The 25,636-nt window shown below is 46.9% G+C and overlaps 1 protein-coding gene across 1 annotated transcript; it reads left to right on the forward strand.

The window, feature by feature from the left end:
- Positions 1 to 694: 694 nt before the first annotated feature.
- Positions 695 to 25,312, forward strand: LOC117421970 (FERM domain-containing protein 6-like). The gene is made up of 14 exons (XM_034036533.3): positions 695 to 865; positions 11,557 to 11,801; positions 12,528 to 12,618; positions 13,330 to 13,409; positions 13,858 to 13,934; positions 14,170 to 14,356; positions 14,930 to 15,085; positions 15,642 to 15,707; positions 15,855 to 15,923; positions 19,185 to 19,359; positions 19,699 to 19,992; positions 20,121 to 20,246; positions 20,690 to 20,781; positions 21,176 to 25,312. Exons 2-14 carry the CDS (start codon positions 11,703 to 11,705, stop codon positions 21,455 to 21,457), a joined length of 1,794 nt encoding a protein of 597 aa, XP_033892424.1. The 5' UTR covers positions 695 to 865; positions 11,557 to 11,702; the 3' UTR covers positions 21,458 to 25,312.
- The last annotated feature ends 324 nt before the right edge of the window (positions 25,313 to 25,636 follow it).

Below are 25,636 nucleotides of genomic sequence, written 5' to 3' on the forward strand. Positions count from 1 at the left end.
CTTTCAGCACATTCGTGTGGCATTTTGCTGTAAACACGTGTTTACATAGTCGTGCCGTGGTTAACACCGGGAAAGTGGAGCAGCTGGTACATTGACTCGATTACTGTATTTTATCTGAGTCCTGGTAAAACCCAAAAAAGTACTAAATACGCCTACAGTCAAATACTGCATCGGTATACACGTCTACTGGGGTTTTTCAAACATAAAACTTGACATGAGTGTAAAAAGATAAAAACACGGAGCATATTCAGTGTAGAGATCATAAGGTTTACACGAAACCGGGGCAAACGGTAATTAGCAGCCAGGAGGCAGCATTTGCCACCCCAGTATTTCTTTTTAAAAGGGAGGAGTCGAGAGTAAAGAGTTCCTTCCTCCTCCTCTGAGCTGCTGAGCTCCTGAAGCAGGCAGGCAGCCTCGCGTAGAATGACAGGCTCGCCGCGGACGATACCAAACTGCTCCACAGAGGGAGATCAGCGAAATGCGGCCTTCTTTACCTTGTGTTTTGTTTTCTAAACACGGAACAAAACTGTTTCAAACAATTAATTATAGGAATAGTCCATCTACAAAATACGACATTCCGTAAAACGAAGAACGACACCCCAAATAACAAACGGCTTCTTAAGGATGTAAACAGTCACCCCACCCCCTTTTTTAATGCGACTGTGGTTTGCCCGTCCCCCATTCCACATGTGTAGCCGCTAGTGCGCTGTTGCAGTGAGCGATGTGGCACAGAGACTAACGAGTCGGGACGCTGTGCGAGTGTGTAACTGTTCGCTAAACCAAAGGGAAACTATACCATTTACTACCCAGGCGTACGGGGATTGTACTATTATGCCAAACAGGATTGTTTTGGACCCACGAGAAGGTAAGCGCATTTGTTTTCTGTGTGCATGTGATTGTATTTGTATACACAGTGTATGTATTTATTGGAGGGGTGCTGTCAGTCCGGAGCGCTTTTCCTAAATTGATAGAATGCATGAGTCGGTGGATGCCTCTGCACTTCACAGCACCGCTGCGTACACGGGGAAAGTTGGGACAGTGCTGGTTTGCTTGTTAAGATTGAAGTTCAGGCATGGGTGCTGTAGTTAGACGAGCTTTTTAGAAGCAGCCTGAAGTTAAAAAGCTTTTAGATTGAGCCTGCCCGACACAGCTGGCGAAGCGTTTACTTAATGAAGTTAAGTACGAGGTGAAAACTGTAAAATTACCCTACTGCGGAAAACTATCTGTATTAGTTTATATATTGAGACTTAACAGACATTGATGACGCCTGTGTCGTTCAATAATTAAGCCATTCTGCTGTATTATTATTATTATTATTATTATTATTATTATTATTTATTAGAGTAATTTGTATTATTATTATTTTATATTAGTTTTTTTGCAGTCAGTTTTGTCATATATCGGTCGGGTTTTTATTGTACACAAAACACCAAATTCCCTAATGAAAAGAAAGGCAGACATCGATAGTTTTCTTCTCTTTGCGGTGCTTTAATCCTGGCAGCGTCGATCACTCGCATCAGGCACGGGGAAACGAAGAGGGTTTCGTCTTGTTAAAGCGTGGATGAAGTTTCATTAAAAACCACGTCGTCGCTGTTCTAATACAATCCCGAATGTTGCTTTGTGTCGGATATTCTAAGAACCACAAAGAGAACTCTCAACATTCTGCATTCTGAATTCTGAATTCTACACCTAACGCGCTGCTGTCCAAGACAAACAACGCAGGGTGCCTGAAAATCCTTGAGAACTCTCATAAAAATACTGGGAAAAATGACTCGTTTCCAGAAGGAAGTGGTCTATCAAGTATTTTTGCAGTCTGGCCCTGGGTGTGTGTTTTTTTTGTTTTGTTTTTTTTGGCAGAATAATAACTGCTTGAAAGCAGAGTCTCCTATTACAAAAGTGCTATGGAGTTCGTAACTGCATTTCTAAATATCTTCCACGCTGTATCACAGATCCGTTTTAAACTGGATCAGAGGGCTTGCATACAGCACAGAGCAACGCTGGAATGACATCCTCTACATCTTGGCGCAATTACAAGTCATATTCTAAATGGATTGCAAAAGCCTCCCCAAAAAACACCCCCTGTCTCTAACGGGCGTACGCGCTCCCTGTTTGAGAATGCAGCGCAGTGGAATAGCTAGAGTTTTGAAATAAAGTAAGCTGGTCTCTCTGGTGACTCTAACGAGTAGTTGCTGGTTTTTGATTGCACAGAGCTGTACTGTCATGATTGTGTCGGAATTGTTGACATCATAACGAAAGTGTGCTTTGTGACGTCGCTGGGTGACTCTTCTCTTCAAAGGTGTGTTTTTAGGGCTCTCTCAGAACCCCTACAATAATGGCTCAGTCATGCTTTCCTGTTTTGTTTTGTTTTTTACCTTGTGGAGGTGTGGGCACACTGTTCCCAGGTGGATTATTCTCTGGTAAGCTGTTCAGTAGCTGAGCCCAGAGATCCCTGTGGATTCTCAGTTAGCACACAGCACTCTTACACAAAGCGTAGTTGAGTTCTGTGGTTGAGGTGAGGCAATGCACAATAATGAAGGAGGTGCTGCAGTGAGCTCCACAGAGTCCAGGGGAGGGGAGGGGAGGGGAGGGGGGACAACTTTTAGAATGGCAGGCTGTTTTCCTGTGTTGACCCAGCACTGCCTCAACTTGGCGGCTGCTTTGAACAGATGCTGTGCTGTGTATTTAATTGACAGGACAAACTTTTGCAATGGCCTATTATTATTATTATTATTATTATTATTATTATTATTATTATTATTATTATTATTCATGTGTAATGGATCGTTTGTCAGATTTCATTTGTAGTGTTTTAAAATGCACTTTGAGGTGTAGGTGTTTTATAGTAAGCTTCACTCATGTGTGTTGGCCCTCCCCTCTTCATGTTGACCCTGGATCTGTTCACAATGAGCACGTCCAGCAGCGGGACATTGAGCAGCCAGACCGTGACCTGCTCCCCTCCTGTACACAGCTAGCCTGTATCAGGCGCAGGAACACTGTACCAGGCTGCCATGTCTCTACTGCCAGCTCTGGGTTTGGGGGGGTGATTCAATGTCACGCTCCAGATTTGGGGGTTAAGAAGCGGTCATGGTGAAGAAACTCCATTCATTATCAACAGGTGTTTGTTCTGATGTGTGACCACGAATATTTTCTGAACAAATATTTAACCCAGCAGTTATATTTTAAACCCAGTTTGATTAGCAGAGTTTGAATAGAAAGTGGATAATCTGAGGAAAGTGGATAATTTGCCTCCTCCTTTTAACCGTATTTTTGGGGGGCAAATCTGGATGCTTTCTACAAATAACTGGAGGAAAAGGAAATATGTTTTATTTTGTACAGGGATGGAAAGAAGACTCCCATTGCATAGGAATTTGATCCATTCCTGGTTTTACTAGGAGTTTAACAAGACACATGAGCTTGTGACCGCTACACTGTGGCTAATCAAGCTTGTAATAAAACCAGGGATGGATGAAACTGCTGTGCAATAGTGTTGGTTCCATCCCTGTCTTTATAAATACACACTGATGGGACAGAAGCTTGTCAAACTGCAATTACCCAGCACCACCCTGACTAGAGAGTTTTAAATATTAAGGTTTTGTTCCTCATGCAGCAATGTTGTGTAGGTTTTTAAAACGTCAGGTCTGAACCCTCTGTCCGTTCTGTGGAAACATTCTGAATCTGTTTCTTATGAAAACACGCCCCCCCCCCCCCCCCCGCCCCTGTTTTGGCTGTTGTTGTGACCCCTGCGGCCTGGGTTCGAGTTCTCCCCTCGCTCGCGGTGGTACTGCACAGTTCCAATGAGACCGGCCCTCGAATACAGCGTTCAGTTCGGCACTATAGAAGTGACATTGCTGCTTTGGGTAGAGTCCATCGAAGCAACCAGACTGTTCCCAGGGCTAAAAGATAAGAGTAATGAAAATGGGGAACTGGATCTCTGCAGCCTAGCTAGAACAAAGAAGGGATGGGGGGAGATTACGTTTTTAAAATCCTAAAGAGTTGACTCCAAGCCAGTAAAGCATAGCACAGAGACCAGAGAGCAGTGGAAGGGGTTGCCAAGCCACATTTTTGCTGCCGAAATCATTAAGGTCTTTCAAGAAGCGGCCTAGATGAAATTCTGGGATCAGTCAGCTGCTGGGAAGGACTGTACTAAACAAAGTCGTGTATCAAACGTTTTGTCATATGCATCCCTCAGTCTTTTTATAGTGCATTTGTAACTCAGTATTTAAAGGTGGGAATGAGGTACGTCATCCTCCCTGAAGAATTTCCCCTTTCTTGAAGTTTATGGCATGCTGTGGAATCTGTGCAGTACTGGCTATGCGTACAGCAGTATTTATTCCAGGCCTGTGAGATTCCAGTGGGCTGCTCCTGCTCTGAGACCACATGCAGCTCCAGCTGCTAGTGCTGTCTCTTGACATTGACGTCATCACTAGCCAATGAGGGCCCTGCAATTCTTTCACAGATTATAGGGTTCCAAAACTTTATGGGGCTGAGGGAATTTAGAACTCTCTAGCATTCCGTAACAGCAGCATCCTGGAAATGTGGAGATGGCTAGATCCATGTATTTCTGCATGGATGTGAAATGCAGCAGAATTGCATTGGGATTCAATGTGCATAGACTAGACTACGTGAGGATTGGACCCTCCCGGAAGGTTCTGCTAGGACACTAACACAGTACATTGCTCCTGTACTCGATCTGTTGCATTTGCTGAAGGATCCCGGCTGTTTGAGCGCCAGGGACAGTGACTGGGATTCAATCAACCACTCCAGGGATGGAAGTAAGGCTCCCTTTGCATCCCTGGACTCTGGAGCACATTCCCAGCAAAGTCCTGCTTTTCACCTGTTGGTATGCTTTATTAGTTTTGGGGACAGTATAAGCTACGCTTGTCATTGAGTTTGCATTACTGCCACCTCTGGTGGAGTCCGCTTTGGTTTGTTTCTGTTGGAAGAACTCTGTTCTTGTGGAAGTCTTGTTGTATTCTCGGAGTTACAGCACAGGAGTGTACAGCGCCTGTTTTGCAATGGTACTGTGCAGTGAAGGGGGTGGAGACATGTGACTAACCACTGTGTGTTGTGCTGAGACATGCCTGGACATTGTCTCTGTTTTAGGTGTGTTGTATTTCTTGTTTTCTTTTTCCCTTGCATCACCTGTAAAACAGATGTCTTGGTTTTTTTTTTAATATATAGCCTTTCCCTGCCAGTGAAGTTTATAAATAACATATTTTATAGGGGCTGAAATCGTTGCTGTGGCACGTTGTAGCTTTCTTTTGAAAAAGCAGCCGACACCCCATGGGAATCAAGAACTGTCTGAAACGCGTGTGTTCATCCACTGTGCTAGAGCGATTGCAAGTACAGGGATGGCAAGAAGACTCCCATTGCAGAGCAGTTTGATCCACTCCAGGTTTTACTATCAATGCGATGAGACGCACCTGAGCTTGTTATCTACACTATGGCTAATCAATCTCGCAGTAAAACCTGGAAAGGGTAAAACTTATTCCCATCCCTGTGGTACAGCAATAGGGAGTTTGCATAGGAGTTTGAGCCAGGCCAGTGCCATGAGCCTGGCTGCAGTGTTTTGGTATTGTGATAAGCTCAGTGTGGGGTTAAACTCTGTGACCTGGAGTGTCTCAAAGTGCTGTCCAGTCGGATGCAGCTGAGATTTCTGTCACTGCTTCATAGACAGCCTGCTTGAAGTATGTCTTGTTCCTAGAGGGTTGCGACATTCTCACTCGGCACCCTACAGCTGTTTTGCTCTCTCTCCGATCCCCTTTCGTGATTTATAATCTTGTGGTTATTCAAAGTAAATCTGGTACTGTTGTGTTTAAATGTATTAATGTGGGTTAGAGTGGAACTGAAGCTTGATGAGATTCAGTGTTAAGAATGCAGTCTGTGCTCTTTGCCTGTATCTCTATGGAAGTGTTCGTAGAGTCTCTGCGTGTCCACACTTGCCCCGGCCCTCGTGGAGGTGAGACAGGAATGTCGCAGAAAACAACACAAGATCCCGGCCTCGTCACGGCGAGTGAAGGTGTGTGTGCGTGAGCGAGCGTGTGTGTGCATGAGTGTGTGTGTGAGCATGTGCTGCAGGGCCTCTGTGTTGAAATTCTGCAGGTTCCAATTTTGTAAAATCATATTGTACTGTATGTTTCCTTGTTGTTGAAAGAATAGATCTAGCCTAGAAGTTACCCATACGTAATGATTCATTATGTATCAGTGTCTGGTTATGCTTCCTGGGTCATTTTCATGTTGTTCAGTGTTAAAGAATGTCTGTTGGATTAATGGAAAATCAAAAAAAAAAAATAGGATATTCCTGGTCTTTCCTGGAAGAGCAATGCTCAATCACACTGTCCTTTCCACTGGTTCAGCTCCCACGCAAACGTCACCAGCATGCAGTACGTTTCGGCATGCAATAGGATTCAGCAGCTGAGTGGGGTGATGTACAGCGTGTGTGGGGAGCCCCGCAGTCCAGGTGACCCTGTTGCCTGCTGAGGGCTGTGGATCTGGGGGAGGCTGGATGAGTAGGTCTGAGGTTTCTTCAGTATTCTGTCAGGTCTCGGAAAGCCTGTGATTAATCCAGAGGTGGTGTGACTGTTTACCTCGACCCTCTGCCTCCAAAGCAAACAGCAAAACAGTGGGAGGTTTCACTTTGAGGATTTCTACTGGGGAGAATGAGCATGCCTTTGAGGAGGTGTCCTGAACTGTGAGGTCTAAGAAATCCAGACCTTGAGCAGCAGCAGCAGCAGCAGCTTTTTGAAAAGGTCTGCTGAAGTCCCCATATCCTGGGTTCTCTGTGGGATGTGTAATTAGACACATGGTCGTTCATGATAGACTTGTTGTTAGCTCTTTATGGTGGAGCAGGTAGTGCACCGTGCAGTCGTAGGTTTGGCGTGCACGTTATTGTTTAGTCCGGAGCCAAATGGTTCTGGAATATCAACGCTTCCAGGATCTTCTATACATAATCCTAACCATAAATCACAATTCTACTCCAACACCCCCCCTTGAAATCAGTATCAGACTGTGAAATAGCTATTCATTCCCCAGCGGGATGAGTGAAACGTTATTCTCTGCACTCTTTAAAAGTTTGAATGTTCCCAGAGAATTTAGTTCCAGGTTAATCATTTGGTATCATATTACCTGGCTCTGTAAAATGATTTTTCATTTGAGGGGGGTGGAGGGTGGAGTGAGGGGGTGTGTGAACTTGGGAAGCAAAGCCCTTCCCAATCTGGACTAGTGCCCAGTTCATTTTCTTTTTGGCTCTGAAGTAAGTTTAAGGTTTTGATTCAAACCAGTCCAGTCGGTTCAAGCAGCTCAGAGGTCCTGTTCCTGTTGCACTTTTTCTTGCGTAAGTGACTGTGCTGTGAAACAAGATTTCACATCTCTCTGCATTCGTCTGCATGAAGATACATTTCAGTATTGTACATCATCAAATTATTCAGCTGTCTTTGATTTATTCTAATAGGAGGAAGGCATCACAGGCCACTTTTGTTTTTCTTGTTCATCAGTTTTACCAGGACCTACAATATTCGTTTTAGATCTGCCTTGCTTCACGGTGCTTCTAAACCAGTACTGTGGTTTAAAACCTCACTGTTTTGATGTGACCCAATCCCTGCACTGTTCTGTGACAGCCATGGGGCACCAGCAGCGATCGCTGGAGTGAATCAGCAATGCAGGGATGTTGCGACCCCTGGATCGGTAGCCGGGGATGAATGTGAGCCGGCGTCGCTTTCATCTGCTGTTCCTCGCAGGCTCCTGGGGAATTCGGTGCGAGACTCGGACCTGAGGGAACTCGCCAGCAACTCTGAGAGCTGTGCTGCTGCGGCTGCTGCGTTTCACAGTGCAGGATGATGCAAGTAATCCTGGCAAGCGGGGACTGCAGGCGTAATATAGACGAGAGAAGTATTAGTCTGCCTGCCGCTGCCTGAGCAGTGCTAGTGGCAAGTGAAGGTCAAATCAATATATAATAAAACTGACAAGGAAAGGTCTGTCTAAATACTGGGGGTGTAATGATTCATCGTGGATCGACGAATCGTGATCCTTCTTTTACATGATGTATCACAAGGATTCAGGCTTTCAAATGATGCAGATCTCCGATTTACTTAGTGAAATGTGTGTTTGTTAACCGTGTGAACTACAGATCTGGCTTGCTGTACATCAAACAAAACTGTAGGTGCATAGGTTAATGTTTTACAGAAATGAATGAAGAGGAAACCGTGTACACCAGAGTAAAAGCTCATGGCTACATTTCAAACCCTGGTGAAGAGGCTGTGTCGGTACATGAGCCAGTCCTCCCCGCATCGCCTCTGCTCTGCCGTGCCTCCTGGCTGAATGCGCTAAGCTAGCTGCTCCGAGCCGGAGCTGAGCCGGCTGCTCCGAGCCTGCATTCTGCAGCAGCTCGTGGAAGAGGAGTCCTGCCCAAACGTACCTTCTGGTTATCTTTAGCGTTGAGGTTTTTCTTGTGCAAGACGATTGATTCATGGTGTAGGAGAAAGAGCCTCTTCCATTATGCTCTGTCAAGTCAGACACACACTCCAGTAATCCGTTAACACACTGTGATTCAATTTGAGACCTTGGGGGCCCTGTGTATCAAAGCCATTGTGTCCAGTGATGCATTTGGTATTTAAGAAAAAAAAAAATATATATATATATATATATATATATAATTTTTTTTTAAGAGATTTAAGAATGTAGAAAATCTATTGCATTTTCGTACCACAGCTTACTATTCTTAAACTGTCCTCCTGTGGTGATGCTTTTACTGGGGCATACTGTAACATCTATGAAACCTGTTTTCAGAATTTTCACAGAAAACAAAGTGTAATGTCATGTGCCTATTCAAGTGTCCTGTAGTATGTGACGGCACTTAAAACCCTGCTAAAAACTACACAAGCACACGCATTCAAATCAGTGCTGTTTTTTTTTAGTAGTTTCAGTGTGAGTGGCCTCTGGAGTCTCAGCTATTTATAGTTCCCGGCTGTCACACTGAACTTTCACTCCACTGCTTCCAGTTTACATGGGCCTCTGAGTCTTGAGTATTTCATTGCAGTTTCATTGTGTGAGTGCCGAGGACCTCTCGGATCCCTCTGCCCCGTGCAGGGACAGCCTGCTGGGGTCCTGTCCTGCACGAGTCACTGTGGAGCTGTAGAATCCCACTTGGACAGTCCATCCTGAGATCAGCAGGACTGCATGCAATCGAGATCCCCTGTCAGTCAGTTGGAGGCCATGTGGTGTAATGTTGGGATCAAGAGCCACTGGGTCCTGGGTTCGAACTTCAGCGACTGGGATGCATGTAATCCACTTTGGACTATTTTGTACTGTTAGAAATGAAAAGAGTGTCCACTGGGGGCTTGGTTGAGATACAATAACCAAATTCATTACAACAGGTTGACCTAAACTGGATTTGAACCTACGACTCCCAGGAGGTAAAGGCTTGAAAGCCTAATGAGTTTTGTGAGGGAGGGGGGGGGGGGGGGGGTTCTTTTTTTTTTTATTAATAACATAATTGAAATCTATAATAATCAGAAGCTGGGAGTTGTGGAGCAGAGCGCATGCCATGAGATGGGGGGAGGTTCTGGCAGCGAGCGCAGAGCTGGGAGGAATCAAAAGGCTTAATTGTCGGAATGAGAAACACATGTTGGAGTGGAATTCTCCTGACTGCAGCACTTTTTTTCTGGCTGTGCACTTGCTCTCTCTTGCTTTCTCGCTCGCTCGCTCTTCCTCACTCAAATCAGATTTCATGGAATTTTGGCTCTACCCACTGCTGCTGAATAGGGTATGGCAGCAGAATAGACGGCCGCTGTGTAGGAGAGAGAGAGAGAGAGCAGGGGTTTCCAGCAGGACTATAACTTTCTCGCTTGAGGGAGCTTGTTGAAGTCTTCATCCCAGCACAGCCCAGCTCCCTCCCCTGCGGCTTGGGGTTAGATTATCACAGGTGCCACCGGAAACAAAGTGTGTGATATTTTTTTTTTTTTTTTTTTATTTTCCCAAGGGGCTCCTGGTGGTGCTGTGAAGCCCTCTTGAGTTCACGCTGTCACAGCGTGGCTCTGAGCCCTGCAGTGATGCCGGACTGATCGCTGTGGAGATCGCTTTAAAGCACAAAGCTCTCTACTGTAGCCTGTCCACGTCGCATTCATTACATTCCAGTTACATTTGCCAGTTGCTCAGCGGTCGTTTCATTTCGTTCTTGATATACCGGTATGTCTGTTCTGTGTTTCGGAGCAGCTCTTGAGAGCTTCTCTTTAACATTAGACCTGTAATATGGGCTAGACAATAGGGGTGCTCTGATACTCACATTTATCTTCAGGTATTAAAGAAATCAAAACACACTTCTTCATTTCAAAACAAGAAAAGCTGTCCTTCTCTCGCCTTTACCGTTGAGTACCAATCAATGGCAATTAACTTCCTCATTCGAGTGTTTTTTAAAAGCCGATTGGAAACCACATGTCCCCCTCATTCGGGGCGCTGACGTGTGTCCTCCCGTAGCGAGGCTGTATTTACGAGGTACGAGTATCCTCGCACTCCTGCTAGGTACGCAGAGAGTCTGCTTGATCAAAGCAGTGCAGGAATGAAAATCTGAAATACGGTTTCCACGACTGTTTGATGGGGTACAGGGTTTACTTGTACTCCCCTGGTTCTCTGTTGTGATGCAGTCTATGCAGATTTTTAAGCCGACTTTCAAAAGTGAAAGAATATTTGAACAATCCTACACTCTTGGAAGAATCTGATTTCAAGTCCAGCACGTATTAAACAGTAATCTGCTCTGTGGAAGCAGGATCTGGGAGTGTGAAGCACAGTGAGTTCCTGGTGCAGGGTCATTGACTTGCTTTTTCTAAGGTTAGCAGCAGCAGCCCTAATAACACTTCTGGTTTTACCTGGAGGGCTTCAGTTATTCAGCATGCCAGCGCGAACTTCGACAGATGTGTTCTGTGGCTTCGCATTTCCACGCTGCCGTATTTAGTCTGCGTTTTTTCTCTTCGGTCTAGACCGGGTGGGGATTTCTGTTTATGTAAGTATCAAAGGTCTTGTTGAACTGCATTTGTCGGATGAAGTCTGTTGCTGTGGAATGTCAAGCAGAGTGGTGTCATTGTGCCTGAATTGGGTCTAGTTGTCTAATTGGTTAAGGCTCCTGTGGAAGAGCTTGTTAGGTCAGCTTTTACATTTTAATGGTTGTGCTTTGTTTGTTATGCGTTTCAAGCTCACCAAATGTAATACAGCGGATGCAATTTAGGAATGTTGAATAGTTTCAGTGCAGGGATGGAAACCAGACTCCAATTGCATTGCAGTTTCAGCCATTCCAGGTTTTACTACACGCTTGATTAGAGGTAACAAGCTCAGGTGTGTCTTCTTATTAAACTCATTGTAAAACCAGGCGAGGATCAAACTGCTATGCAATGGGAGTCTAATTTCCATCCCTGTGATGCTATACAGAAACTAGGAAATAATATTTGATTGGTTAAGTAATTGCATTAAAATTCCAGCTACTGCTTACTGTGAAGTGTTGCATACTAAGTGGGCTTTATTCTGTTTCATACGAGTGACCCCCTGCTCTCTCTCCCTCCCTCTCCCCAGCTGTGCAGCCTGGCAGTGTCCATGCCCGAGCCGGCAGGCCCCCCCTCCAGGTGTGACGTGTTGGCAGGGCTGTCATCGGGTACAGCTGAGCGAGCGCTGGCACTGGGCTTGGTGCCTGCCACCGAGATCGTCCCAGCAGGACGAAAATGAACAAGCTGAACTTCCATAACAACAAAGCCATGCAGGACCGCCGCTGTGTCTGCGTCTTCCTCCCCAACGATGAGACCCTCAACATCATTGTCAACGTGAGCACCATGGGCTGGTCCCGTTAGTGATTGGGAAGGGAAGAGGGCAGAAACTCTGTGTAGGATAGTGTGTGGGTGCGGTGCTCTGCTTAGGGTTTATACTACTGTATACTAGCTCTGAATAAGAAGGCAAGAGGCAGCAGTCTTCTACCTTCATTGCAAACAGCACTTGTACCCTGTCCACACCAGGGTTAGGCTCCACTCCTTTTTTAAAATCTGTTTCCAATTCCCATTCTCTTTTAATCAATTCCATTTTCTACACAGGCTTTATTGAGCAAACTCATGTACAACTTGTCAGCAGCACATGCAATTACACAATTGCAATACAAATGGATCAAATCAATTCAACTTGCTGTTGCAGTAAATCACCATGAGCTGCTCAGATTTCAGTGTTAGGTTACACCTTTCTGGCTGGAAGATGTTCCCTGCGATGTGATCAATTTGCAGATCCGGAATTAAAAGCACAGGGAAACAGACTGGCGCAGTGCACACGTTACTTGGTTAGTTACTTTGTGCCCTGAACTTGCTCATGGATTATTTTCTGTACAGTATATGAATTCTGTAACATACCTCTAAGCCAGTCAAAGCACTTCACATCTAGTCTTGCATGCAACGCAGATGACTTCCAGCAGCGCTATGTCAGGTGGTGTCTGTCCAGCTGTAACAGTGCAGCTTTGCCTCGTGCCCTCACTCTCCTCTCCCTGTCTGAACCCTGTCTGTGTGCAGGTGAAGACGCTGTGTCAGGATCTTCTCATCCAGGTGTGTGATCTCATCCGACTCAAAGACTGTCACCTCTTCGGCCTCAGTGTCATCCAGAGTGAGTGCCGGCCTCCTCCTGTTGTGATGTGTAGCCGCTCTTGATTAAGATTATTAATGATGTTATACGTCCAGTTGACCCTCTCGAGTGAGAAGAGTCTTAAGAGACAGATTTATTTAGTGCAGGAGTAATTAGGGGAGACTGGGCTGTTCCTGTTTCATTGTAGTAACTTCCACTGACCAGAGGTCAGACACACAATACAATAGCCATGTCGTGACCCTGTGTGTGTGTGTGTGTGTGTGTGTGTGTGTGTGTGTGTGTGTGTGTGTGTGTGTGTGTTGGGGGGGGGGGGGGGGTCTGTCTCCAGGCTGTGGCCATGTACGCTTCTCTGTGTGGTGGGACAGGGTGATGGATGGTGACAGCTGTCTGATGCAGTGCTGTTTGTCTTTTAATTGAGAGAATGTCCATGCGTCTGCTCTGTTGAGTGTGGAATCAGCGTACAAACAGGAGCTGTGTGCGGGCCAGTCCTGCAGGGGCTGCTTGGGACCGCTTTCCTGCTTCACTGCTAGACACTGGTTCTCGAATTAAAGCTGGCTGTTTAAACAGTGCAGCTACCAGACACTGTAGAACTACAGTAGAATGGGGATCCTCGGTCCTGCAGGCACTGTAGAACTACAGTAGAATGTCCATGTGGAGATTATTCTATATCTTTGATTGCAGAATGTTCAGAGCAGCTCCCGTATTAACCTGCTCTGCTTCTCCCTCCTGTAGATAATGAACAGGTATACATGGAGCTGGGTCAGAAGCTTTCCAAGTACTGCCCTAAGGAGTGGAAGAGGGAGGCGAGTAAGGTGAGAAGTGCGGTACTGCCCCCCGTAACAGGGACGGAAATAAGACCTAGCAGTCTGATGCATTCCTGGTTTTATTATGAGTTTAATGAGACACACCTGAGCTTGTTACCGATACACTGGGGCTAATCTGGCTCCTTTTAAAACCTGGAATGGGTGAAAGTGCTGTGCAATAGGGCTCTTATTTCAATCCTCGACATCACGTGCTCATCAATTCATGATACGCATGTTAACGTGGACAGACTGATTATAAGATACCAGCTTTGGTAAATTGTCACACTGTACTGTATAAACTGGTAGCCCTGCTATCTCGCAGGGCTCTTTGCACTGTATTCATTGATGCTAATCGAGGCTGGGGTGGACGGGCTGTCGAGCTGATTCAGATCAGACCCCTTTCTCTTGTGTCTGAAGAATGGTGCCTCGTAATGCCGTGTCCTCTTCTCCGTGACAGGGAATCGATCAGTTCGGGCCCCCGATGATCATTCATTTCAAGGCGCAGTACTACGTGGAGAACGGCAGGTTGATAGGGTAAGGATCAACAAATGTTTAGTTGTTTTTTTAGTTTTTTTTTAGTTTTAAATAAAACCCAGGACAGTTTCTTTAAATAGAAACCTCAACCCTGGAGACTTGTGTCTCCTCTTGCACTCTGTGTCCTCTAGCAGTTGATTCATTAGGTTCATCCTTTTTGGATCTGCTTTCACAGCTGCTGCATGGCGTTCTCCCTGCTCCTCTGACCCTCTCCCTCTCTCTGTGTCCCTCTCAGTGACCGCACTGCCCGTTTCTATTACTACTGGCACCTGAGGAAGCAGGTGCTCCAGTCCCAGTGTCCTCAGCGAGAAGAGGCCTACTTCCTCCTAGCAGCCTTCGCTCTGCAGGCCGACCTGGGAAACTACAAACGAAACAAACACTTTGGGAAGTACTTCGAGCCCGAGGACTACTTCCCTCCCTGGGTGAGTGAGGAGGGCCTCTTCCCTCTGTGCTGAAAGAAGATCTCGGCTCTAGTGTGCAGGAGCCACGTGGAGCGCGAGCAGGGAAGCGCTACGGACGAGCTACGGCAGCAGAGATTATGGTTACAGCCTCTCTCTTCTCGTGTTTAACAGTCTGTCACTTATTCAAGCCCTTGAGAAAGCACAGAATGGGAAAATAAGCTGGGAATAGCTGTGGAGTCTGGCAGGTGTTCTGAGGGGTTTCCTCTGCTGAACTGGAGCCCCCCCCCCCCACACTTCCTTTCAGGATTTTAATGATATTCATCCTGCTTACAAACCAGCTTTCTGGAGAAGTCAATGGCTTAGTTAATGTAATCTCGTGTCCTTTAACCCTTTCCTTATTCTCATGACAACTGAAACTCTGACTACTCTGGCTGGATTAAATGAGGCCAGGCACTTTGACCGCAGTTGTAACAGCTGCGTTTTAAGAGAAAAATAACTGAATATTATTTGTGTTATAGCTGTAGTCTGTGGAGGTTTACCTGCTGTACTGATCTCCTCTCTCTCTGTGTGTGTCTGCCCCTCTCCCCTCCCCAGGTGATTGTGAAGAGGGGGAAGGAGTACATTCTGAGGCACGTTCCCAACATGCACAAAGACCAGTTTGCGCTGACGGCCTCCGAGGCTCATCTGAAATACATCAAGGAGTCGGCCCCTCTGGATGACGTGGCTGTGCATTACTACCGACTCTACAAGGTGAGGAGGGGGGGCTGCTTACACTGGCCTTGACTACACACAGCCTGAGACGCACGCGGGGCTCACACTGCAGAGCACTGGCCTTGACTACACACAGCCTGAGATGCACGCAGGGCTCACACTGCAGAGCACTGGCCTTGACTACACACAGCCTGAGACGCACGCGGGGCTCGCACTGCAAAGCACTGGCCTTGACTACACACAGCCCGAGACGCACGCAGGACTCGCACTGCAGAGCACTGGCCTTGACTACACACAGCCTGAGACGCACGCGGGGCTCACACTGCAGAGCACTGGCCTTGACTACACACAGCCTGAGATGCACGCAGGGCTCGCACTGCAGAGCACTGGCCTTGACTACACACACCCTGAGACGCATGCGGGGCTCACACTGCAGAGCGCTGGCCTTGACTACACACAGCCTGAGACGCACGCAGGGCTCACACTGCAGAGCACTGGCCTTGACTACACACAGCATGAGACGCACGCAGGGCTCGCACTCTTTTACTCACTCTCTCTCTCTTTCTTTCTTTCTCTCTCTCTCTCTGTCTCATAGGACAAAAGGGAAGTGGAGGCCTCCCTGACCCTTGGACTGACTCTGCGTGGGATTCAGATCTTTCAGGTAAGAGACGAGAGAATTTACCAAAGCACAAATCGGTTCAGTGATTTAGTACTGGGGGGAGGGGGTGATGCTGAGAGGACAGGGTTGTATGCAGTTGGAATGAAGGTGTTTTCAGCTACTCTGACAGAGTCTCTGGTTGTGTTTCAGAATGTGGGCGAGTCCAAGCAGCTGCTGTATGACTTCCCCTGGACCAACGTGGGGAAGCTGGTGTTCGTGGTGAGTGGAGACTCCTGTTCAATCTGCTGCACTGGTCCTGTTAGTGTAGTGAGAACCATTCACAAGATCCACTGCGTTTAAACAAGAGGCCCAAGGATAGGAAAGAGAAACATCCAGCAGTCTTGTTTACTTTATTTCTAAATGCAAGAGGCAGCGCTGTTAAGATCTGCTGCTGTTTAGATGAGTGGAGTAGACCTTGCTGGCTCTTCCAATGTCTGTTACACCTCCATAGGCATTTTCTACCACTTCACCTGCACGGATTTACCTCCCAAGTGGGATTATGTGCTTCACCAGGAATACTATAAACTAGTTCACAGAGAGTGCTGTTAGTCACGTACACTCCACAGACTGTATAGAACATGCACATTTTACTACACTCTTATCTATATATTTGTACATATTCTCTGACACCCCCCACCCAGCTCTGTGCTGCTCCTCTCCAGCTGCACCACATGTTTTGATTACATTTTTTATAAATTATGAGCTTGTAAAGTAAATTCGCCAGAGCCACCCTGAAAACATGCAGCTGGCATCCAAAGAGCTATTCGCTTGCGTCAGACCTCACAGCTTCGTCAGCAGAGGGACAGGGAGAGTGTATCATCCTGCTGGGAACTTCCCAGCAGACCATGGGAAAGAGAACACTTCATCCTGCAGCTTCCCGTTCCACTGCGATTTTCATTCAGTTAAGCTTTACAGAACCAGGAGACGGGCAGACCAAATCAATTACGACCAGCTCGCTCTACTGCAAAAAAAAAAGAAGAAAAAAAAACTAAATGGAGTTGGAAAGTTCAAGGCAGACGAGTCTATGAACCTCGTGTATCCCCAGGGGAGGAGGGGAGGTGTGGGCATGTGCAAACTGCTGCGTTTAATTAAACCTCCACATGCCATTATGTCAATTAAGCACAACACATTAAACAATGCCTCCTGGTAACAGATAATTAGATAAAATGGCTTTTATTTATTTATTTATATATTGATTTATTGTTTACCTAAATGATCTGCATTCTAATCAGGATTTTACTCCTTTTATGAAATCTTGCAGTGAAATGCTTGTACAGCCAGGGATGGAAATAAGACCCATTCTGGCTTTTAATGCGAGCTTGATTAGCCACAGCGGCGAGGTAACAAGCTCAGGTGTCTTACTAAACTCAGTAAAATTGGGAATGGATTGACCTGCTATGCAATGGGAGTCTTATTCCCATCCCTGTACAGTATCCTTCGTTACAAGCGTCTTGTAATTAGCACAGTCGCTGGCTCTGTCCCAGTTCTGTCGGCGAGGACATGGCTGTTTGGAGATTATCATCTCATCTGTTAACTGGTTGTCATATCCAAGGTGATTGCAGCCAGCTGTTTGAGTGCTCTGCTGGTAGATCCCTGCCGCGCTGTGTTTTTTTTTTTTTGCCAGATTTTGTTCTGATTTTCAATCCTTGCTTGTTTTAACTGGATTTAGAGTTTTAACATGTACAAATACTCTGGATAATAATCTGCTGCACGTTTCAATACGTTTCACACAGATCCAGCTTTGGCGTCTTTTTTTTTCGTTTTGTGAAGCTGTGTCGTCGCTGCGAACCCAATAAGACGCCGGGGGAGTGGCTGCGTTTCACTGCACTGGCTCCATCCAGTGCGTTCCAGCAAGTATCGAAGTCTCATGCTTTGTGTCTGAAGGGATAGGGAGCCTGTTACTGATGTTTCAAATGTAACGACCCTGGAGGGGCTTCTCTTAAGAACAGGCTTTGCTGATTTACACCCCAAATAAAAGTGCCTTAAAGAGATTAGAGGTGGGAATCGCTGAGGAATGCTCGCATGCATGTTCAGGACCTCTTAAACCCCTTGCAGACTCGTCCTGGAAGTGAAGACCATGCAATGAACCAGCCGGCTCCTAAGCGTCCCGCTGCTCTGTTCGTGCGTCTCCCTCCAATCAGCGCCCGTTCTGGTGTGAGGGCAGTTCTGCCGTGGGAGCTTACTCCACGTATGCTCTTTTGAACTCTGAGCTCCTCTGTGTCTCTGGGGAGTGGGCTGACCTGTGCTGTTATCCACAGCAGATAGTATTACTTTGCAGGCTCTGGGAATGGCTGGTAACCTGCGGGAAGGCAGAGGAATGCAGTGTTCCAGTTTCACGCATATAGAGAGGGGGTTAGGGATAGAGACACACGCACACGCACAGAGAGGGGGTTAGGGATAGAGTCACACGCACACGCACAGAGAGAGGGGGTTAGGGATAGAGACACACGCACACACAGAGAGAGGGGGTTAGGGATAGAGACACACGCACACACAGAGAGAGGGGGTTAGGGATAGAGACACACGCACACGCACAGAGAGAGGGGGTTAGGGATAGAGACACACGCACGCACAGAGAGAGGGGGTTAGGGATAGAGACACACGCACACGCACAGAGAGAGGGGGTTAGGGATAGAGACACACGCACACGCACAGAGAGAGGGGGTTAGGGATAGAGACACACGCACACGCACAGAGAGAGGGGGTTAGGGATAGAGACACACGCACAGAGAGAGGGGGTTAGGGATAGAGACACACGCACAGAGAGGGGGTTAGGGATAGAGACACACGCACACACAGAGAGGGGGTTAGGGATAGAGACACACGCGCACACACACACACAGAGAGGGGGTTAGGGATAGAGACACACTCTGCTGAAAGTGATTATTTCAGCTCTTTTCTCACAGTCTTGAGATCTTCAGCTGTCAATACCTCCAGACCAAACACAGCTGCAGCAGCAGGGAAGAACAAACTCCGTTTAGCACATGCCAGGTCTTAATCTATCAGCAGTATCTGCATAACCCACAGTGCTCCGTACTTCATACACCTGTAATACAACTCGGTTTCTGTTGCTTACAAGGCTGTGAATCGGCTTCATCTCTTCACAGTACTGTAGCCCCCCCTGCTGGTTTCTGTACTGCTGCCACTGGCCACTAGATGGCAGCAGATACAAGCACTCCTTTCCCAATAGCAGGGCACTGAAGGAGGATAGGTTTCCCTGTGTACAGTACGTAAGACTCCCATTGCATAGCAGTTGGATCCATTCCTGGTTTTTACTAGGAGTTTTTAATCAGGCACACCTGTGCCCATTACCTGTACACTGTGGCTAATCAAGCTCATATTAAAACCTGGAATGGGTGACACTGCTATGCAGTAAGAGTCAGATTCCTTCTTGTATGAAGAACAGTAGAGTCCAGTGTGATGGGAGAGAATCGCCTCTCTCCGGTGGACCCTGTTTAACCGGCACTCTCTTTCCGGCAGGGTAAGAAGTTTGAGATCCTGCCGGACGGCTTGCCCTCGGCCCGGAAGCTCATCTACTACACCGGCTGCCCGATGCGCTCCCGACACCTGCTGCAGCTGCTGAGCCACAGCCACCAGCTCTACATGAACCTGCAGCCTGTGATGAAGCAGGTCCGCCGGCTGGAGGAGAACGAAGGTGTGTGTGTGTGTGTGTGTGTGTGTGTGTGTGTGTGTGTGTGTGTGTGTGTGTGGGATCAGCATAAACCTGCAGTGTTGTGTACTGCACAATCTTTTTCTTTTCCCAAAGTATTGAAATTATTTTTCTTCATGTATTTGCAGCAGTGTGCACACTGGTTTATTTCCTGGGATGCACAGTAGTGTGTGTGTGTGTGTGTGTGTGTGTGTGTGTGTGTGTGTGTGCACAGCAGTGAAAGCGGCTGTTCTGAACACTTTAAGCACTTCCTGAACACCAGTCGATTTCCCCCTGTTGTACGGTAGTGAGTGACTCCTCTCCTCTCCTCTCCCGTTCCCTCAGATAAGAAGCAGTACCGCGAGTCGTACATCAGCGACGCTCTGGAGCTCGACATGGAGCAGCTGGAGAAGCGCTCGCGGGCCAGTGGCAGCAGCGCAGGCAGCAGCTCCCGGCACAAGAGGCTCTCCCGGCACTCCACCGTCAGCCACGGCAGCTCCCACACCTCGGGCATCGAGACGGACAGCTTCCGCACCGCCAGCCAGGCCCCCCGCCACCCCCTGCGCACCTGCAGCAGCTCCACAACCAGCCACGGCAGCTCTCACACCTCGGGGGTAGAGAGCGGGGGCAAGGACGACGGTAAGGGGCTCCTCGCAGGGCTAGGGGTGTGGCGGTTCAGTGCGTATCGATGAGTCATGAAACTGTCTTATCAGTAGAGGTATGTGTCGTGATGCGTGATGTGCTTCTGTATTGATCTCCTCTCTCAGAGATCGAGATGCTGGTGGACGACCCAAAGGACTACGAGCAGCTTCGTGATCTGGGGTTCAGCCCGGACCTGTGCATCCACATCACAGAGGACATGCTGAGCACAGGCCAGATCAACGGCTACTCGGGTGAGACGCTGGCACTGCGCTGGCTTGTAAACCATGCCAGTAACACTGCCCAATCGACGCCGTCCCTATTCATATGGGAGGTGTACAGTAGATATTTCTGTAGCATGAATAGTAATATTGCTGCACAAAATGATTATTCGGATAAGCTTGCCACAGGGGAGGCTCATTCGTGTTGACTGGACTCCTTTACCATGCCAAGTGAGAGATGGCTGCTTGGGTTTGTGTGGATCGCTGTTCTTCACTGTCTAAGATTGGGGATTTTGTCATGTCTTGATTCACGCATGTTGGATCATCAGGAAGTATTGGGTTTGAAAGCAGCCTAATGCTGATGAGCTGTCCAGTGTAACAGGAGCAGCATGTTTCTGCAGTGTGCAGGCTGGGGAGCGGTGCCTGTGCCCCGGCTCTAACTCTGCGATGCTCTCTTGATGCTGTCTGTGTTGCAGGACTGATCGTGAAGGACATCAGCTCATCTACCTCCAGCTCTTCAGAGACGGTGGTGAAGCTGAGAGGGCAGAGCATCGACTCCCTGCCGCAGGTACTTGTGTGAACTGTCATCAGCTTATTCACCTTCCTTGAATCTAGTGCAGGGATGGAAATAAGACCCACTGCATAGCGGTTTGATCCTTTCCTGGTTTGACTAGGAGTTTAATAAGATGCGCCTGAGCTTGTTACCGATACACTGTGACTAATCAAGCTTGTAGTAAAACCTGTGAAACTGCTGTGCAATAAGAGTCTTATTGCCATCCCTGCAGTGAGGTTGTATACATCTAGAGAAGCATTTATTAATGAGCTTGGATGTGAACATGTATCTGGGTCTATGAAATCAGACCGGCATGTTTTATGAATGACAACACTGAGTTTTAAAACTGCCAGTCCTGAACCTGACCGTACACTTGTGCTTTTCACCCTTTTCTCCCTGGTCTGGTTAGACGGTGTGCCGCAAGCCCAGGTCATCGACGGACCGGCACAGTCAGAGTCTGGACGACATCCGGCACGACCACAAGGGCTGCCTGCAGTGGGCGGAGCTGTGCCAGGACACTGCGCAGAGCTACACCTTCGGCTGCGCGCCGGAGCTGAGCGACGCCGGCTACCACAGCCTGGCCGAGCAGTGCGCCGCCATCAGAGAGCCCTCCGCTGGAGCCGTCAAGAGGACCAGCAAGTACTTTTCCCTGGACCTGACCAGCAACGAGGTGCCCGAGTTCGTGGTCTGAACAGCTGGCACCTGGATGGGAGGGGAGGGGAGGGGAAGGGTGAGTGTCTGCGCAGTACAATCCACTCGACTGCAGCATGCTGCGAGGACTCCTCCTCCCTGCGGGACGCGAGTGTGCGGGGAGCAGAACAATCAAAGGGACATTTATATAGAAACATATAGACCTATACGAATGCCTGAAATAGTTCTTACTGAACAAGCCAAAACTCAAGAGTGTGCTAATGATATGCAGTGGTGCATAAAGTGTTTCTCTCTGAGAGCGAGGCACTCCCTGACACTGGCGTGGAGGGAGCATAAGGACAGTGTCTGGAATAGTTCACAGTGAACTAGCTGAAAGGGAACAGGAAAAGGCAGCCCTGGATGTATGCAGGTGTGCATAATATGGCTTTGAATTAGCTTTTCTTTTTCGTTTTTTTTTTTACTGCATCTGTTAAACAAGCACACAAATTCCGCTTTCTTTGCAAAACAACAATAAAAAAATTTAAAAACATGCTGGACAATCAAACAGAAGTGGACTCTGGCGCTGGAAGCCCGTTGTTTCTTGTGGATTGCTGTGGTCCGAGCTCCCACACGCTGAGATGCAGCATCTTTTTTGCAGGGCTGTCTGGTCCTCTTGTAAAGACATGATAGAGAGGGGGAGGGATTCATTTGGATTATACAGGACACATTGGATTATACTGTTTTTCAAGATATCAGGATTGTTCCCCCTCTTTGAAAGAGTGCTGGCGGATCAACAGAACAGGCCGCTTGTTCCTTCAGTGCTTCATGGGAAGATTCCTCGCAGGTTATTCCCTTCCTGATATGTAACTCCCCCGACACACAGTCGCATTATAACGACACAATGGAATGGACTCTGGTCACTGGGTCCTGTAACTGTCACTTTTATACAGCCGGCGATGAACAAGTCATTGTGTGAGCTAACAACCAAAGACACAAGCTTCAGCCATTCAGCGAGACTGTGTTAAAGTGCACATGGTGGCAGAGACGATACTGAAGCCATGCTAACTGTGCCGGGATGGTACTGGCTGCTGGAACTCTGAGCAGCGCTCTTGCTGGGTTGCAGTACATGCATTGCTCTGTGACACCGTATAGGAGCCCTCTGTCTCCCTCCCTCCCCTCCAGCCTGTCCCAGAGAATGCTCCCCATCCAGTACAGTGCCAGCATCGTCCTCCAGTCCTGGTATCCAACAGGCAGGGACTCTTCATCCAGGAGAAGCATATTGTGCCAGTAATGTTTAACAATGAGACTCTGTACTCCGCTGCCATAAATTTCCCAGTCTGTGCCTTTTTAATTCTCGGCAGGTCCCATAGAAATGTATGCATTGACAATCGAAGCATGAGAAGGCTGTGGCTCATGTTGTGTAACAGTGATCATAGTAATAATAATATGAGATGTGTTTGTTTGCCTGTTTTAAACACCTTGGGAACAATCACAGGTCCTGAGCTATGTTGTACCATTTGTGGTGTTCTTTATTTCAGACAATGGGATTTCTTCATTGCATGGTTGAGCTTCTGTGATTCACAGTGTAGAGATGTGTAACATTAGAATCCATCGGCAAACTTAAGCAACTTTAAGATTTGTTTTTTTCCTTTTAATGTTCAAGTCCTACTCTCCTGCAATAGCTGAAAAATTGAAAAGTTGCTGTAAATTCTGAAAGTAATTCAAACCATTGCTGCAGGTTTGTGGATCACTTGGATCCTGCTGTTTTATAACTCCTAGCGGCTCTGGGACAGGATTCACACACCAGTCACCTATCAGCACCCTGCAAACCACGCCCAACCTCACCCCATACTGGTGTTTTCAGTTCAGAGCAGCAGGACAAGCAAGCAATCACTCAGAGCAAAGTGAACAAATAAAGAAAATTGTAATGCAGTAAAACTTTTGTTCTCCAGACTAGCTGGGATCAGGGGGTGTTCGGGTAATGGAGATGCTCTCATAATTGAATTATGACAGTGGCGTTTTTTACATGACCGTCCCAATCAAGAAACCTGTACAGGTGTAACCTAGAGTACCTCACTGTCCTGCAAATACCAGCGATTGAGGGCTGCAGATGGCATTTAGGACAGAAGAGAGCAGCACACAAGACAGGTTAATGGGGATGTTCAGATAACCTGTATATCCTCTCTGCCCTTGAATACATCCAGCCCTTAACAAGAAACAAACCAACACAGGACAGATTTACCAGGGTCTCCATCCTCAAACTGCGCTACTCCCAGTAACCGGAAGGGCTGCACTTGAGCAAACGCTGCAGCTGTTTGGGCCATTTCAAATTAAATGCTGCGGCGTTCATCTGGAGATATACAGCAGAGGTGTTTGCATAATCTGAGTTTTACTGAAATGATTATAATGATAATAACAAGCTAGATCACTGCTGGACTCGCAGCGAAGAAGCCAGCTGACTCTCTTCTATTCCGTTCTAGAGGATACGGCAAATAGCAGCTTTCATTTCATTTTCTTTAACTGGAAAATGCTTACAAATATTGTTTTCCTTTTTAATATCAGCATTTATTAGTATTTTTGTATGAAACTTTTTTAATAGAAAGAGCAATTGTTCGATTTAGAATGAAATTGTTTAGTAAAAGTTGATCAGTATTATACTAACCATTACATTGCAGACAGTATTAATATAAGCACGTGGCATTGATTTTGAATTGTTTTGTAATTTTTTCTCTATTTATAACCATGCTCTCGCTCATGTCAGTATAGAAAGAACAGTTAAAACCATCTGCTTTATTTCAGGGAAAGAAAAAAAAACAAACCTCCCAGGAATGTATGAGAAGTGTAGACCATTATTGTAAAACAGACTAGCCCTGTGTATGCATGTGTTCTTAACGGAGTGGAATTCCCCTGTGCTGTGGCAGGGTTCTAGAACATCCGGCTTACACAAGGGTGAAGGAATGTTGGCGCAAACATTTGGCAGGTTTGTGGCACGTTCTGGTGGGAAGGGGGAGGGATTGGTTGGAACCGTAGGACTCGGAAAGAACGCAGGTTATCGGTTATTGATTGTATTTCTGTGAAATGGGCTAATATCATCTCTTGTTCCACTTTGTTCTGTTTTTTTTTTGTGGTCAATGCAATTCTAAAAATTCATGGACAGATGTTTCCACTCATCTTTTTCAACGTCGGCAACATTTTTGAAGGAGTTGAAAAAAACTTCTAGTCTAAACGCTTGTCATTGAATTTTAGTATTTTGAAATTCAGCTCTGTTGATAACTGCTGGAAGTGGAGTACTGGGTATGGATGGTATTGCGAGTCCCACAGGGACACTAATAGGACTCCCAGAGCAGAGCAGTCTCTTCCAGGATCTACAACAAACGTGCACACACCTGGGCATGGCAGGAGGGACTGCATGCATTGTGCAGTGAAACCTGGCACTTCTCAAAAAACGAACCAGCTACGAAGCAGTACAGTCCGTGTTGCTGTGGCTTGGCAGCTGATCGTCAACACAGCTGTCAGATCTGTCTGTGTGCAGGTATCCGAAGGCACTGCAGGGTCTCGCTTTCTACATAGAAACCAAAACAAACTTGCCTTTCATGCAGTCTGGTACAAGCAGGGTTAGGCCAGACCAAATATATATATAGACAAGAAATGAAATTGTAGTGATTTTAATAAACCATTGGTTTAAAACACATTGCCATACAGCACATGGATGGAACATTCTCCTCTTGAAGGCATTGTTCTGTGTGCCAGTACTGCACCTGCACGACTTGTAAATAATCCTTTCTGTGAAAGGATCTGCTCTCAGGAGCTCTTCGAAGTGGGTTCATATTGTGAAAGCCTCTAGCTGAATCCTTGCTAGGAGTGTCTTTGGGTACAGGTGTGCAAAGAGACAATAAAGGTACATTTATTTGCTTAAGCCTGCTTGCTGTTGTGTTTTTTGTGTGTGTGTTTTTTTTCTCCCAGTGTTGAGGAGTCAGATAGTGGGCATGCCCCTTGTGAGACTTCTTGGAATATTTTGCATGTATTTGAAAGTCACGTTGCAAGTCAGGGTTTAAAAAAATTCTCGTTGACAACAGCATGTACAGTTTGTGGGTCACTGTTGTCCTGCAGTAGTTCCAGCTGTTGGGCAGGATGGGAAACTGCATTCTGGATGCAGATCACACGAGAGGAATCTGAAATCCAGAATTGAGAAGATCAATGTGCGTTTCCTTCCCTTTCCACTTCAGCCTGGTAACACAGC

The sequence above is a fragment of the Acipenser ruthenus genome, chromosome 15 (genome assembly GCF_902713425.1).
Source record: "Acipenser ruthenus chromosome 15, fAciRut3.2 maternal haplotype, whole genome shotgun sequence".
NCBI classification, from domain to species: Eukaryota; Metazoa; Chordata; class Actinopteri; order Acipenseriformes; family Acipenseridae; genus Acipenser; species Acipenser ruthenus.

Bases quoted from the DNA above. Each gene is read 5' to 3' on its own strand.
- LOC117421970 (XM_034036533.3), top strand. From the start codon at position 11,703: ATGAACAAGCTGAACTTCCATAACAACAAAGCCATGCAGGACCGCCGC. The intron at 11,802-12,527 runs GTGAGCACCATG...GTCTGTGTGCAG, and splicing joins CCCTCAACATCATTGTCAAC to GTGAAGACGCTGTGTCAGGA. The intron at 12,619-13,329 runs GTGAGTGCCGGC...TCCCTCCTGTAG, and splicing joins CGGCCTCAGTGTCATCCAGA to ATAATGAACAGGTATACATG.